Raw genomic sequence first — 14,575 nt, 5'->3', positions numbered from 1 at the left:
CAGTGGGGGAAACTGTGTTCAGAGTTCCAAGTAACTTAACCAACAACTTTAGGAGCACAGCTGAGTTAGTGACAGCGCCTTTCATTAGTGTGCCTTTGTAACTGGCTGTTCATTCCTTGTCACTTGCATAGTGGTCTCTGTACCGTGTCTACGTTGTGTGTTCTCAGGTAGCAGTGCCGTTCCTACTATGACTTTAACCTCAATGATGGGAACATGTGAAAAGGACAACTGCTCACCCACGATACCGGCTTCAAATACAGGTCTGTGAAAAGGGCTCCCGAACTGTAGGGACTCGATACTTCTGATGTGATGTTTATTTGATTAATGTTATCACTTAAAGAGTTGCTCTAGGAATTTCACGGTGAGTTGAAATAGAAGATTGCAGGGTAAAAGAACCAAAAGTTTCAAACTAGAGGAAGGATTCTCATATCCATCATTTGTATCCTCACCCTGTTTCTTCCATTATTTCTATGCATGAGAATTTATCAGATTTACCGTGTGGTATGTGCTGCTAAGAATTCTGTTACCATATTGCAAAACCACTCCATGCTAAGCCAGAACCTTTTAACTGTATGGCCTTTAACTAAGATTGTATTGCCTTTAACAAAAGAATTCATCCTTTAACAAAGAATGGAAAACCATTGGTTTAGAACTCAGAAGGCTTGGTTATAATCCCTGACCCACTACTTTTTAGATCTATGTCTTGGATCTGTTATGCAAATTTCCTGGATTTTGTTCAGATGACTTGCCCAGAAAGAGAAGAAGGAAGGAAGGGATAGAGGGAGGGAGAGAGTGAAGGAGATAGATAGATAGATAGATAGATAGATAGATAGATAGATAGATAGATAGAGAAGGAAGGAGGGAGGGAGAGAGATAGACAGAGCACATGACACTTAACCTTCCTCCAAAGGAACAAAGGGAACGATGCATTTAAAAAGAACTTTTTAAACTCTAAATTGTTCTCTAAGGATGTGGCAGGAATTTGGAAACAACGGCATGTGTGAAATTTAATGAACTGTAGAATGAATTAGTGATCTGTTTCCAGAAGTAGCAAAGATTCAGGGAGTGTATGTCTTTAGATATTTCAAGAGTTTTATATATTTTTTTTAAAAAAAGGAATAGATTTAGCCTGTCACATGTACAAAGGGCAAAATTGGACTCAGGGAAAGAGGGAAGCAAGAGGCAAGCGCAGTGTAAGGGTGGATCTCCCCCCTCTCCACCTGGAAGCACATTGTTTGGTCTTAACAATGGGACCTTCTTTCACAAGTTGCTTTTTCCCTTGGGATGCTGGACTGTTGCTTGAGGAGGAATGGATGGTACCTTCTTCTACTGACTAAAATCATTCATGGTCTGTGACCTAAAGGGAGAATTAAACATGTGCGTCTATTTCACCCCCACGTCCCAGTAGCTCTCGGCACAGTGGGTAGCCGCCACCGAGACTTCCTTCCTCCCTGACCTCCTGGGTCCCCAGTTCTGGCCCACAAACCACAGACCAGCTCCTTTTCCACTTGTGTAGCTTTACTCTGCTCTGCAGTTTCTAAAAGCCCATGACAAGCATCCTGTGGCTTATACCCCTCCAGTTTCTCCAGCCTTCCTCACATATTACAGCAGCGACTCTTCACGTGACACTCCGGGCAGGAAGCTGAGTGGTGCTGTCGCATCCTGGGTCATGTAATTGGCAGTCACACCACACTCTTGACCCACATTCGACTGACTCTTGGTTCAAATGCTATTCTTCCCTGGTTCAGCTGTCAACCCACAAATACCTATCCTGTCCTCATGTAATTGGGAGTTTGGGATTTCAAGTATGAAACCATGCATTTATTTCTATATATTTCAGCCAATTTATAATCCAAGGCTGTCCCAGGGCCGTGAATAGATGAGGAGTTTTTTGACCAGATGATGTCTGGATTTCAGGTCCCTTACAGTAATCACGTGGGGTTCATGGTGTCTTTAGCAACCCTGATTCTGTTAAGCAGTATATTCATGCTCTCTCATACCATCATCCTAAAGTTTGATTAGCTCTAGAACAGGGGTTGGCAAACATGGCTCGTGGGGAAGTCTGAATCATCACCGGTTTCTGTACAGCCCTTGGGCTAAGAACGCTTGTAGCATTGTTTTAAGTTTTTTTTTTTTTCCTCTTTAAAGAAAAAGATGCAGTGGACACTATATGTGACCTGCAAAGCCTAGAATATGTGCCATCTGGCTCTTTACAGAAAAAAAATATTCGGCCAACCTCTGCTCTAGAAGGTTTTATTAAAGGTACTGGAAATGCTACATGGGGACAGTACTAAGGACAGAGTCCTTTGGCACACTGCCACCGGACACAGGCTTTCAGACTGAATTAGTCACGTTTCATGCATTATTCACCCACATAGAAACCTGTCTTGAATAAACTATCGTTTGGCTCATGTTCCTCCATCTTAAAAAAAAAAGAAATCATGAGACTGTCTCAAACCTCCTCGCCAAAGCCCAGATACATAGTATCTGCCATATTGCCAATTTGAGGTTAGTCCAAAACCCATACTGGCTTCCCTTGATCAGCATCACACTGATCCCACTGACGCCTTCCCACACTGCCCCGTTAATGCCACACTTAGGATCTTACCTGGGTGATGACCATCAACCTCATTTGTAGCAGCTTGCACAGTTTGTCATCATCTCAAATTCACTTCTACAGATGTTTCTCACCTCTTACCACTATCCATGATTCAAAAAATCCCAGAGAGCATTTCAAAAACTTCGACATAGCTGGATAAACTGAAATAGCTCTTAGAATATTTGCCTTGAATGTCAATTTATTGTCATCGGTACTTATCTGCCCTTTTTAATTCATCACTCTTTCTCCTTGACAGAGTATGAAAAAAATGTGTTAAAAAATATACCTTCTTGTTAGCACGAATATTTAAACAGCATGGTCCTAAGTATAGTAAACCTATTCCTGCTTCGTTCTTCTGTCTCTGAAGGTTACTTTTAAATTATTTCTTTAAAAAAAAATACACTTTAACAGTGGTTTGTTTTTAAGAACAAAATATTTCTTTGCTAGTGAACCAACAAAGGAGGCTAGTGTTCCTCCTGCCAGAGCCTGTAAAGGCAGGGAACCCACAGGGCTGAGCCAGTGATGCTGGTCACCCACTGCTCGGTCTTCAGAAGCTTTTAAGGTGCAGCGAGGGAGCTGCCAGAGCCCGCTCCCCTAGGATGAGATCCTCCAGGTCACGCATGGTGTGAGCATGTCTCAGGATGCAGCTGCCCAGCTCTGTGCAGTTCTGCAAGTTTCAGGCTGTATACGGTTCCCCAGGCATTGTTGTTGGCTCTCAACAGGGTCCTCTAGTGTAACTGTTTCATACGTCATTACTAATTGTGACATTTTGATCTTAACATTTAACAAAATGAAGTGAGTATTTTTGTAAAGATAGGGAATTAGTTAAGTCAGTTCCATACAAATCCTCCATGGTGATGATGATGGTGATGATGATGATAATTACAAGAACCTTGTGTATTCATTCATTCATTCATACAGCAATATTTGTTGAGCCTCTGCCATGGGCCAGCCACCATGCTAGGCATTCAGGGCAGTATTGAATTAAAAAAATAAATAATCCTGGCCCTTATGGAACTTATGAAATAGGGAGGGAAGCATAAAAAGTTATTAAGTATGATACTGCCAGGGGTGCTGTGATTGGTAATCACGGGAGAGCCTGGCTGTAGAGAGGTTAAGCAGACAGGCTTTTCTGAGTAGGGATTATTTAAGCTGAGACTTGGAGGACAAAAGGGGGCCATCCAGGCCAAGAGGAAGGAGATGTGTATTCCAGGCACAGGAAACAGCACGAGTGAAGGCCCTGAGGCATGTTTCAGGGTAGACAGATGCTGCCAGTAACCATCCTCCTGCTCTACGTGAAAACACTGAGGGATCCAGCCCTTGAGTCAGATCACAGCTAGTAACTCAGTCTCTGTCTCTGATTCCAAAGCCTGTGCTCCAACCTTCTAAATCTTATTACCTTCTAATTAAAGGATTACTCTCTATAAGTTGTTTCTCCCCTATCTCAGATTTAGAGCTTTTTAAAATTCTGCCTGTTGTCACTGCCTTTCCCCTAAAATGCTTGGAAAGAGTTTCTGTGTGCATACTGTCATCTGCTGTTATGTATTTATCAGCTGGCATTGATTCTCCCCCCCTTCCCCCTGCCCGGGGGACATCTGGCAATGTCTGGAGGCAGTTTTGGTTGTCATAACTCTGGGAGGAGTTCTACTGGCATCTAGCGAGTAGGAGCCAGGGATGCTGCTGAATACAATGCACAGGACACCCCCCGCCCCCAACAAGAACGCATCCAGCCCTAAATGTCGGTAATGTTGAGGCTGGAGAACTCCGCTCTGTCCCAATGACTCTTTGGATATTGGTTTACAGCTCTGAATGTAAACGCATAAAAGCCTTCCCATATCTCTAGAACCTGTTACTTTCTCCTAGTACATTGCACAAAAAAATGGAACTTCTCTTTTCTCTGTGGACAAAATGGGACAATTTTTCCAGGCATATTACCCCGGGGCAAAGTCTCCATTTTTTTAGGCTCAACGCGAGCTAGGAGTTGTGCGGAGGGGCAGGTATGATTTTGCAGGAAGAGCTCCCAGAGTAGGGAAGAAAGCATCCTGGAGGGGTTTCAGCACTGCAGGCGTGACAGAGACACTGGTGGGAGCCAGGCTGGGGGCAGGGGTTTTTCACGATTAGGGATCATCCTAAATCAGTATTTCAAACTACAGGAAAGCCTGTATTAATCTACACTTTCTTCTGTGCCTGTTTTCCATTTGATATGGAAAGTGATAAAATCCAGTTGACTGAAAATCCCATGGATTTGATCCCGTAGCCTTTGCCACCTTTAAATTTCGGCCACAGGTGTTTAAAACTGCAAAAGCAGAGTGAAAGCTAGGACCTGGTGTTTGTTGTGTGCATCACTTAGATTTAAAAGTAACTTGTCTAAGACCAGGATTAAATTTTAATTTGCAAGCCCCAGTGTGCATTTGTGAAGGCCTTGGCGTGTTACCTAGTGGACAGCAGGTCCACATGACAAAAGGCCCAGACACACGCAGCAGCATAATAACAAGCCTGGCGGTGAGGGGGCGGCCGAGGGGGCGGCGGGGCGGCCGAGGGGGCGGCGGAGCGGCCAGTTTGCCAGGAGGTGCCAGCAGATGCAGGTAGGGTCACCGTCCCAAAGGCAGCACATTCTCATGGCAACTGGCAACCAACTGTGGTCGAAAACAAAAAAAAAAGAACTTTTATTTCATTTTCTGCAGACCTCCCTGACTTCCTAGACAAAAATATTCCCTTTAAAACAAAAAACAAAACCTGAACTGACTTTCTGGAAAAGTAAGGGCTTTTTGAGACAATTTATAAAATATAATTGCAATTATTTTCTAAGTAAAAATCGTTTGAATGTACAGGAGAGAGAGGAAGTTCGCGGATGTCTAACATTTATGAGTAATTCAAATGTAATATGTTCTGGTATTTTACTTCCATAAAAAAGATTGATGAATAACAGAAACTGGTCAGGCTTTATGTCCCTCTGCATTTTGGCTTCCTACTGGGTGCCCAATGTTTTAAATTTTTTCCTAAAGCTTTTAAAATCAGCAAGTCCATATTGAGTTGATTAGCATTAAAATTTAAGGCCAAGAAACAAGAGATTTTTCAGTTGTACTCAAAATTTCAAATAAATCTCGATGACAATCTATTGATTTTTTAGAAACTGTAAGAAAGGAATAACCTAATTATTAAAGCAGAAAAAAATGGCATTAATAAAATACTCTTATTCAAGGATGTCCAGTATTTTAAAAAATTTATAAACTGATAACCTCAGATCAGGGGGAGTGTTTCAGTCAATGGAATATATTTTTATTCTTTTCCTCATATGAAACATTTTTATTACCAGTTAAGAAAAAAATACTTTCTAATACTACTAAACTGAAAACGAGGATAACTTAATTTCATATTGTTCAAGTATAGAATTTGTTGTGTTAAAACTATAACTTTGCATGATATTTAAAAGCCATCTATCAATAATAATCATGATGCTTAGAATTTATTACACTCTAAATATATGAAAAGCAATATCCCAAGTTCCTTACGCAGAAATATTTAGTTCTTTTAAATGTCTCCACATTAAAGTCTAGTTCCACTAATTCTTTCTTTCTGCCTGTGAACAGCCATGTTCTCTCATTTCTTTTGTGACCACCTCTTTTTTCATCATTACCCTCTTGCCATCATTAGCTCCATCATTGTTCTTGCATCTGAAACCTTTTCCTTGCTACCATCTGTTCCTTTTCTTCTTACAGACACTCTAAGGTCCTAACTGAACCTTCCTCTGCATTCTATTATTTCCCCAAACCAATATCCTACTAATCTCCTTCCTTTCAGTACTAAATGTTTCTATAAAACAGTTGGCCTACGTTCTCTCCTTCAACTTCTCTTTCCCTTTTCTTTCTTTCTTTATTTTAATGGAGGTACTGGGGATTGAACCCAGGACCTCATGCATGTTAGGCATGTGTTCTACCACTGAGCTATGCCCTCCCCACCTCCTTCAAGTTCTGAATCAACCATCTTCTCTTTCGCTATTTGCCATTTTTCTGTTTCCTGATGACCTAATTGTTAAATCCAGTAACCTTTTGTTGTGTCTCATTGCCTTTGACTTTTCGGTAATTTTGATGTTTTTTGATACTCTTGCCATCTTTAAATTTTTTTCATCCTTAATTTTGGATCACAGTACTCTCCCAGCTCTCTTGTCCTCTCCAGGACATTTTAAAATATTTTCTCATCTTCTTATCCTATAAACATAAAAATCATCTGAGAGTCCCTCCTTGTCTTCATCAAAACACCTGACATTCAGTTCCTCCTTCCGAATGGTCTGTTTCTGTGGTCTAATGGGACCATCCTTTCCTAGGTCTCCTCCAGCTGGAAGCGTCAGCCTGAGACACGGTTGCCACCTCCCTCGTGCTTAGAGTCCCGTCAGTTCCCGTTGATTCACCCTTTCCATTCTCACTGCCATTACTTTGGCTGAGGCTCACAGCACATCATGCCTGAATTATTGCAGCTGCCTCCTAAGTGGTCTTTCTACCTCTGGTCACTCTCCTTTCTTGAATTCACCCACTACATCACTGCCAGACTACTTGTCAGAAATCACTGCTTTGAATATTTCCTCCCCGACTCCTAACTCAAGATTTCCACCATGCTCCATTGCCTGCCAGCTAAAATCCAAACTCCCTAGGGCTCTTCAGAGAGCTCCCAGTGTATCTCCCAGCCATATCTTACACTCCTCTACATGCTGATATTATTTGCTTTTCATCATATAAGCAATTTTGTAACCTCTGGGCTCTCCGCTCCTGCCATGTGAAATGCCTATCTACTGCTGTCTTGGTCCTTTGAATATTCAGGGCAAACTCAGAGTCTGCATTAATTAGAGGGACTCCCCTCTCATTATCCTTAATATTAAAAGTTCTCTCTTTCTTCTGATCTCTTTGCACCACACTTTTGGCTTTTTATCATGTGTTAGCCTTGTCATTTAAGTACATGTTTTATCGCACTATTTTGCCAACTAGATGGTGAATCACCTTGCTCCTGTTTAAAGTTCTCCAGTGGCTCCCCATAGCTTTCAAGATAAAGTCTAAACTCCTCAGCTCGGTGTATGATTCTCTCCGTAATCTGGCCCCTGCCTGCTTCTCCTCTTACAGCTCCCACACTCATCTGCACGCCCCAAAGCCCCAGCCGTCCCAGTCCACCTGCAGTTCCCCAGACACCCCAGATGCTCTCATGCCTGTTTGCCTTTGCTCATCCCATTTTATCTGCCTGGAATGCCCTCACTGATTTTACTGGCGAGCCATGCCCCTCGCTCAGCATTCATCCCAGGTGCCACCTTTTTCAAGATGCTGCCCTGTGAGGTGCACATCCGTCCTGCCTCCCCAGTACCCGCGGTCCTGCACCGCCTTTGTCCAAATGCTGACCCGCCTTTCCTTGGGGGCCAGGGGTTTCCTAGGGGCTGCAGCTCTTTCGTCCTCCCTCCTGTATTCCTGGCACCTAGCCCAGGGCCTCTTGGTGTAGGGAAACGAGGCAGGAGGGGGGAAGTCAGCTGGTTATGTAGGTAGGTCTCCACAAGGTGGCATTTACTTAAGTGAGTTCACCATGACTCAGGGTTTGGCTTTCAGCCTGAAGGTTTGGCTTAACGTATTGTGAGTAGATCCATCTCGCAAATGTAGAACCTTATTAACCAGGCTCAGAGAGGCTACTGTATAAAACCGGCTCGCCCGTGCAGTAGTTATAGAGTGGGTTGACTGGACCATTGCTGGCATTGACCTGAGCTGGGCACTCTCCCGCTGTTTACATGCCACCCAGGACGTCAGTTCTCATTATGTATTTGCGATCAGTCTGTTTTATTTCACAATGGCTAATCGTATGAATTGAGTGTGGATTTTACTGGCTCAGCTCTTGAAGAACAAACAGCCTCTTTTCTAAATTATTGGGAAGAGATGGGGTACTTTCCTGTAGCTTTTATGAACTGATCACTCTGGCGCTTAATTAAGTCTTTCGTAAACGTGGGTGTGATGTGCCCAGGTAGTTGCTGATTAAATGAATGAGTGCAGATCCTGCCACTGGTTTGAAGATCGTTTGATGGAAAGTCTAGCCATGGCAAAGTAGCATATAAACGTACTGCACATGACTGCTTTCCTGGAAAACCATATTTCTCTTTAAAAATTCCTTTAACTCTCTTACACACTTCTAACTATTTTCTTCCCATTCTTCCTAGCCATCACATTAGAAACCACCACCAGGTGTAGGGGACCTAACTAGCCACTTTGCAGACTGAGCTTTCTTGATGTCTTCTCCACTTTTCTTGCCTCTTCTGCTGCTCTGACAGCTGCCAGCACAAGCTTTACCTTTTCCCATTTCTCCTTTCTCCAAAAGCGGCTTTATTTCTTCTGCTTTCTGAGTCAGAATGAACCTTAGCGCTCACCTCTAAGTTAAGTGGTCCAGCACAGATTCTGCCGATATCTGTGATGCTGCACTGGGTGCCTGCCCATCTCTGACCTCCTCCCTCCTCTCAAGGTGTACGCTTTAGAAAGAAACAGCTCTGAATAAAGTGGAAACACCAGGTTCCTCATCCATGTGATGTTAAAATCAAGTCAGCCTCCAAGAAGAAAATCAACGTTTTCATAACAATGTTCCAAACGGGCTATTTGTCATGGATTAGATACATGAAATTAAATGGATTCTTTTTCTTTTCCCTTCGGTGGTGGTTGTTTAACACTCAGGCCTGGATGTGCAGACTGGCTACATAGTTCCAAAATTCAACATCACTGTGGTTCTTTAATCTTATAACAAGAAAAGTACATTTCTGCTCACTTCTCATTTAGGAAACCCTGATTCTACCAACCAGTTTGTTGTGAACTTTTCATTCTTCTAAATGACTGAGAAATTACTACCAGATTTGGTAACGATCTTTAAACAAAACAAGATTAGGAATTTCTGTCACATTATATGTATATATTTTTTTCTCTCTCTCCATTTGTCCCTAAATTTTTTCACATAAAATAATTTTTTTCATATGAAATCAACTGTTCATATAAATACATTGTGTTTCTTATCCATACTGGTTGCTTAGAAAGCTTAGACACTTACCAAAATGAATAACATAGTATCTGCTCCAATTTGTAAGCACTTACCACGGGTATGCCAATCTTTGTGCAAAGTGTTTCACATACCTTAAATATAATCCCTAAACAACCCTGGGAAGGATTTAATTCTGAAGCAGATCTCCCCATTTTACAGATGAGGGCATTGAGGTTAAGTAACTTGCCCAAGTCTCAGTTGTAGAACAGCGTAGAATTTGAAGTCGGGCCCTCCTGGCTTCCTCGTCCATGCTCTTTCCCCCGCAGTATTTTTGCTTCCTGGGTGAGTTGTGTTCTCAGAAGGTCTTAACTGAAATCTCTCTACACCACAACAATGCACAATGAATATCAGCTTTCTTACAGTCTGTCCTTCTCATTCTGTCATCTTCTACCGATGGAAGAAAAAATGATTTGGGGATATCATATGTGTGGCTTTATCCATCTGTCAGTCCTGGGCTGCCACCGAGAAAATATGTTATATGACTTCAAAAAATTTGTGTTGTGGCACACAGAGTTACCAAGAGACAGGTCTTTGGAAGCAGATGAGAGTGTGTTTTAGAAAGGTGAGCTTGCTGTCCTGTTTAATCTGTGTGTTTTCGTAGCTGAGGAAGAGTATGAAGATGGAATTGAAAGGACATGTGACACCCTCCTTATGTGCATTGTGACCGTCCTGAACCAGGGCCTCCGGAACGGCGGTGGCGTGGGAGACGTGCTGAGAAGGCCGTCGAAAGATGTAAGCTGGAGAAAAATATTCTTTTCAAGAAGCACATGATCATTTTTTTAAGCTTTCTTAACAGTATTTACAATTTTTGTTTGCAGGGTACTGTATGTCATGTGGTTTGCTTTAAAAGTATAAGGATGGCCAGTAAGACCAATTAGTTGTATACTGGGATGACGTAGAAGTAGCTAATGTACAAAAAAAAAAAAAAAATCTCTGTATGTTGGTAAGGTTGTGAAATCTTTCCAAGTTTGAACAGCAACGAAACCAGGACTGCCGACTTTATAGCGGAGTCGATTCTTACATAAATAATGGAAACCAGGCTGCCTCTTGTCCATCAGGTTTCTCGGGCATGAAGATTTACTCTTTGCCTCTGAATAGGAGCAGCCTCCATTATTTATCCATGATGAATATCGAATCAGAACAAATTCTAACAGGACTTACTAAATTAAAATGACAAGGCTGAAATTTTTCTCACTGGCTGCAAAATCTCAGGTGCCGTGCTGGGAGCCTGGACAATCTCAGTCCTCCAGCAGGCTGGCCGTATCATCTTGTCCATTTGTCTGATATTTCCTCATCTAGGAAACAGCTGGACTGTATGATCTCTAATGCACATTTGAATACCGTTTGTCAAGTAAAAATAAGCTTGAGTTGTACGTCCTCGACCCTATAAGGGAATAAAATCTCCTCTAGAAATAGACTGATCATTAGATCATCCTCCACTGTCTAATCTCTGACCTTTGGAACTGATATTTTGTTACCTCTTGTGCAGCTTCTGGTATTGGGGGAATCACTGCACCAAAATGCATTTAGCACAATGACATACTGAACAGGTTTTTAATAGATGGTAAGTCCCTCCAATGAGGAGGAAATGTGCAAGTACTAGAGCCTGGAAGCGGTCTGGGAGTAAGCTGGAAAGTTTTCCTCACAACACTTGACAGTGAGGATAGAAAGTGGGTCTTATTTTTCCAACTTGGAATATTGTTTTTATTCATTTAGCAAACAATTATTGAACATACACGCTCTACTAGACAATATGCTAAATCAATGTGCCTTGAAAAATGTGCGTGTACATACATATACACAAGAATTTTTTTTTAACGTCTTAAAATTTTTTTAATTTAAGGAGCCCTTGTTTGCTGCCCGAGTGGTATATGACCTTCTCTTCTATTTCATCGTTATCATCATCGTACTTAACTTGATTTTTGGTGTCATCATTGATACTTTTGCTGATCTCAGAAGTGAAAAACAGAAAAAAGAAGAAATTCTAAAGACAACCTGCTTCATCTGTGGTAAGTGTTGTCCAGATACTAAAATAATAGACTAAAAAACTGCCCCATAAGAAAGGAGGGGCTAGAATGGTTTTACTTGTTCAGGCTTTGGGAAAAAAGTATTTCAAAATGAAAGCTGGACAAAATTCAGATTACGTAACTGAGCATTGGACTGGGGCAGTCTGCTTCCAGAAATAGACGGTTACATCTCAAAGCTATCTTGTCATTATTTGTGCAGTTTGTATGATTCTCTGACTATAGAATGTGTTGCCAAATGCCAAAAGGTTCCGCTGACTGGCAAACAGAGTTTTAATCACGGTAACATATTGATTAAACAATAGAAGGATTTTTTAATTTTATTTCATTAGATTGTGAATCCACAGATGATTTTTCCAGCAGCTTGACCTTCTGCTCACTGGCAGCACTTTGGTTTCAATGCTGAACTGTGCTTTCTCTCAGCTTCTCTCCCTCCCTCTCTCCCTCTGTACCTCACACCCCGTCCTCCCCTCTTCCATCATGAGGTCCACCTGGCCTTCTCTTTGTCTTTATTATTTCCCTTGGCTCCACCCTCTGCTCTATCCTTCCTGGCTTTAGTTGTCTCCGTAGCTGGCTTAGTCACCCTCGGCTCCTTTCCCCTCCCTGAATAATCACTGACTCCTCGTTACACCCCGCATCGATTTTTTCCATGTCGAGCTGAAGAACCTTTTGATAAAAGTCACAAAACAAGGATAAGGGCTTCCCTACAACATGATTCTATGTAACTGAAATTGGACCCCCAGTAAATCCCCTTCCTTCCTTGGTTCACCTTTGGTCAACTATCTCCTTTCCTCAAATGGCTCTTCCAAAATTTTCCAACGGTCCTCCCAACAGGTGGAGGTGTGCCAAATAGTAACCTGTAAGAATGGGCCATATGCCAAGGAAACAAGCAAAATTAGACATTCACTTTTTTAGGGCATTCACAACCTGTCTTGGAATGCAAACACAATAAATATCATTGCTATCTAATGTATTAAGGGAAATGATAAAGTTCACAGGTTGTTAACACCTCGCTGGGTTGTGGTAGGGGGCAGGCAAGAAAGAGACAGGAAAGATTTCTCAGAAAAGATGATGAGAGAGAGCTGTTGGTGAACGATGGAAGGGGAGAGGTCATATCAAAGTGGAAAGAAGTGGGGAGGAGGGTGTAGCTCAGTGGTACATCATGCGCTTAGCATGCACGAGGTCCTGGATTCAATCCCCAGTACCTCCATTAAAAAAAAAAAATTGAAAACAAAAAAGACTCCGTGGTATCCAAAGTGGGTAGAAACAGAGTGGCCAGCACAAGGAAAGGCATGGAGGGGAGACCAGCCCAATGATAGTCTTCATTTACTGTGAACAGCTCCGTGTTGCTGGAGCGTACGTGTCAGAGCAGGGCATGCTAACAAAAGAGACTAGCCATATCATATGGATCATATGGTCTTTTATATTAAAAAGCTTTATCCTGTGGGCTTATGGAAGATGGTAAACCATTAAAGAATTGTAAGTAGAGGGGTGCAGGGTCTAATTTTTACTTTAGAACTCTGTAGCAACTGTGGGAAGTTGTTCATCAGAGGACAATATTGGAGGCAGAGTAATTAGGCAGAAGATTACTGCCATGGTCCATGAGAGGTAACAAAACCTTGATCCCGGAAATTTAGTGGTGGCCATATTCAGGATAAAGGACAGAGTTAGGAAATATTGGGGAGATAGAACTTTTATAGCTCAGTGGTTCGGAATGGATATGAAAGAGCCTGGTTGCCTGGATGGATGGTCGTACCAACAGTTGAATTTGAGAATAGAAGGGGAAAAACAAGTTTGGTTAGAAATATGCTGAATTTGGCTTTGGAAGCACTAAAATCGAGGTATGTCTGAACACCCCAGTGGGATCCACTCAGCACAGAGGTCAACATATGGGTCTGAGCCTCAGAGAATGAGTCTGCACTGGAGACAGTGTCTGGGGACTCCTCAGCCTGTGGGTGATAGGAAAAGCTGGAGTGCGGAGGAAGACTTCCATGTGAGAGGAGACAGAGTTCAAGTGGGAAGCATCAGAACTGAAAAGCTGAAAGGGAAAGAGGATCACACACACGAACACCGTCAGGTCCCACCGGTGTGAGGAGGACTGGGCGTGTGCGGCACATGGAAGTGACGGGACAAACAGCCTTGGGAAGAAAGGAATTGATTATCAACTAGGTCAAAGCAGAGAAGACCAGTAACACGTGACACATGAACTGGAGCAGAGTCTTTGGATTTCTCGTTTTAGGAGGTTTAGGAGACTTGAAGAGAGGAGTTTGCACGGGGGTGAGGGCAGGTAGCAGACTGCATGGTGCTGGGGAGGGATTTGCTGAAGGAAATGAGGGAGAAAGAAGAGTCTTCTCTTTATATGTCTAGATTAGATGGAGGGAAGCCAGATCAACATGGCGCCAGGAAGACGGTGTACAATAACTGGGGGTTTGGAGAAGAGAGTTATTGTATAGGAGCTTGAGTCCCACGGAGGAAAGAAGATACTGCCCTTGAAGATCTTCCTGTGTCTCCTGGACTTGCTTCTACGCTGCTTCCTCGAAGCCTTTTTCTTCACAATTATTGTTAACGACTGCGTCAGCAAACCACCTCTGAAAAATGGGTTGTTTGGAAGAATCAGTGGAATGTGAGCATCATTCCAAGACCCGATCCCGTCTCCCCTATTCTAACAACAAAAACCAAGAAGAGCAAAATGAGCATTGCTCATTAAGCATGGCTTTCCCACCTTTCCTGCTCCTCTAAGTTTTCCCTTCGATGTCAAAATTCTCTCTGGCTCTTTGCAGTTATCAAAAAACTTGTAACCTATAAATTCCTTTAAATACCACAATAACCTTCATCCCCAAATTGAAATGTTTTTCTCAAATCTCATCATTAATTTCCTGCTGACCTTTTCTTCTACCTCAGACTGCAC

General features: G+C 42.4%; 1 protein-coding gene across 1 annotated transcript in view; it reads left to right on the top strand.

Annotated features, from left to right (window-relative positions):
* ITPR2 (inositol 1,4,5-trisphosphate receptor type 2) overlaps positions 1-14,575 on the top strand; it is a 419,018-nt gene that overhangs the window by 349,604 nt on the left and 54,839 nt on the right. The window contains exons 52-54 of the mRNA XM_031443910.2: positions 168-260; positions 10,245-10,375; positions 11,487-11,652. Of these exons, the coding sequence (XP_031299770.1) occupies positions 168-260; positions 10,245-10,375; positions 11,487-11,652 (390 nt within the window). The remainder of the gene's footprint in view (positions 1-167; positions 261-10,244; positions 10,376-11,486; positions 11,653-14,575) is intronic.

This window comes from Camelus dromedarius, chromosome 25, assembly GCF_036321535.1.
Source record: "Camelus dromedarius isolate mCamDro1 chromosome 25, mCamDro1.pat, whole genome shotgun sequence".
In the NCBI taxonomy this organism is placed as follows: domain Eukaryota; kingdom Metazoa; phylum Chordata; class Mammalia; order Artiodactyla; family Camelidae; genus Camelus; species Camelus dromedarius.
This window is presented reverse-complemented; position numbering and strand designations above follow the sequence as displayed.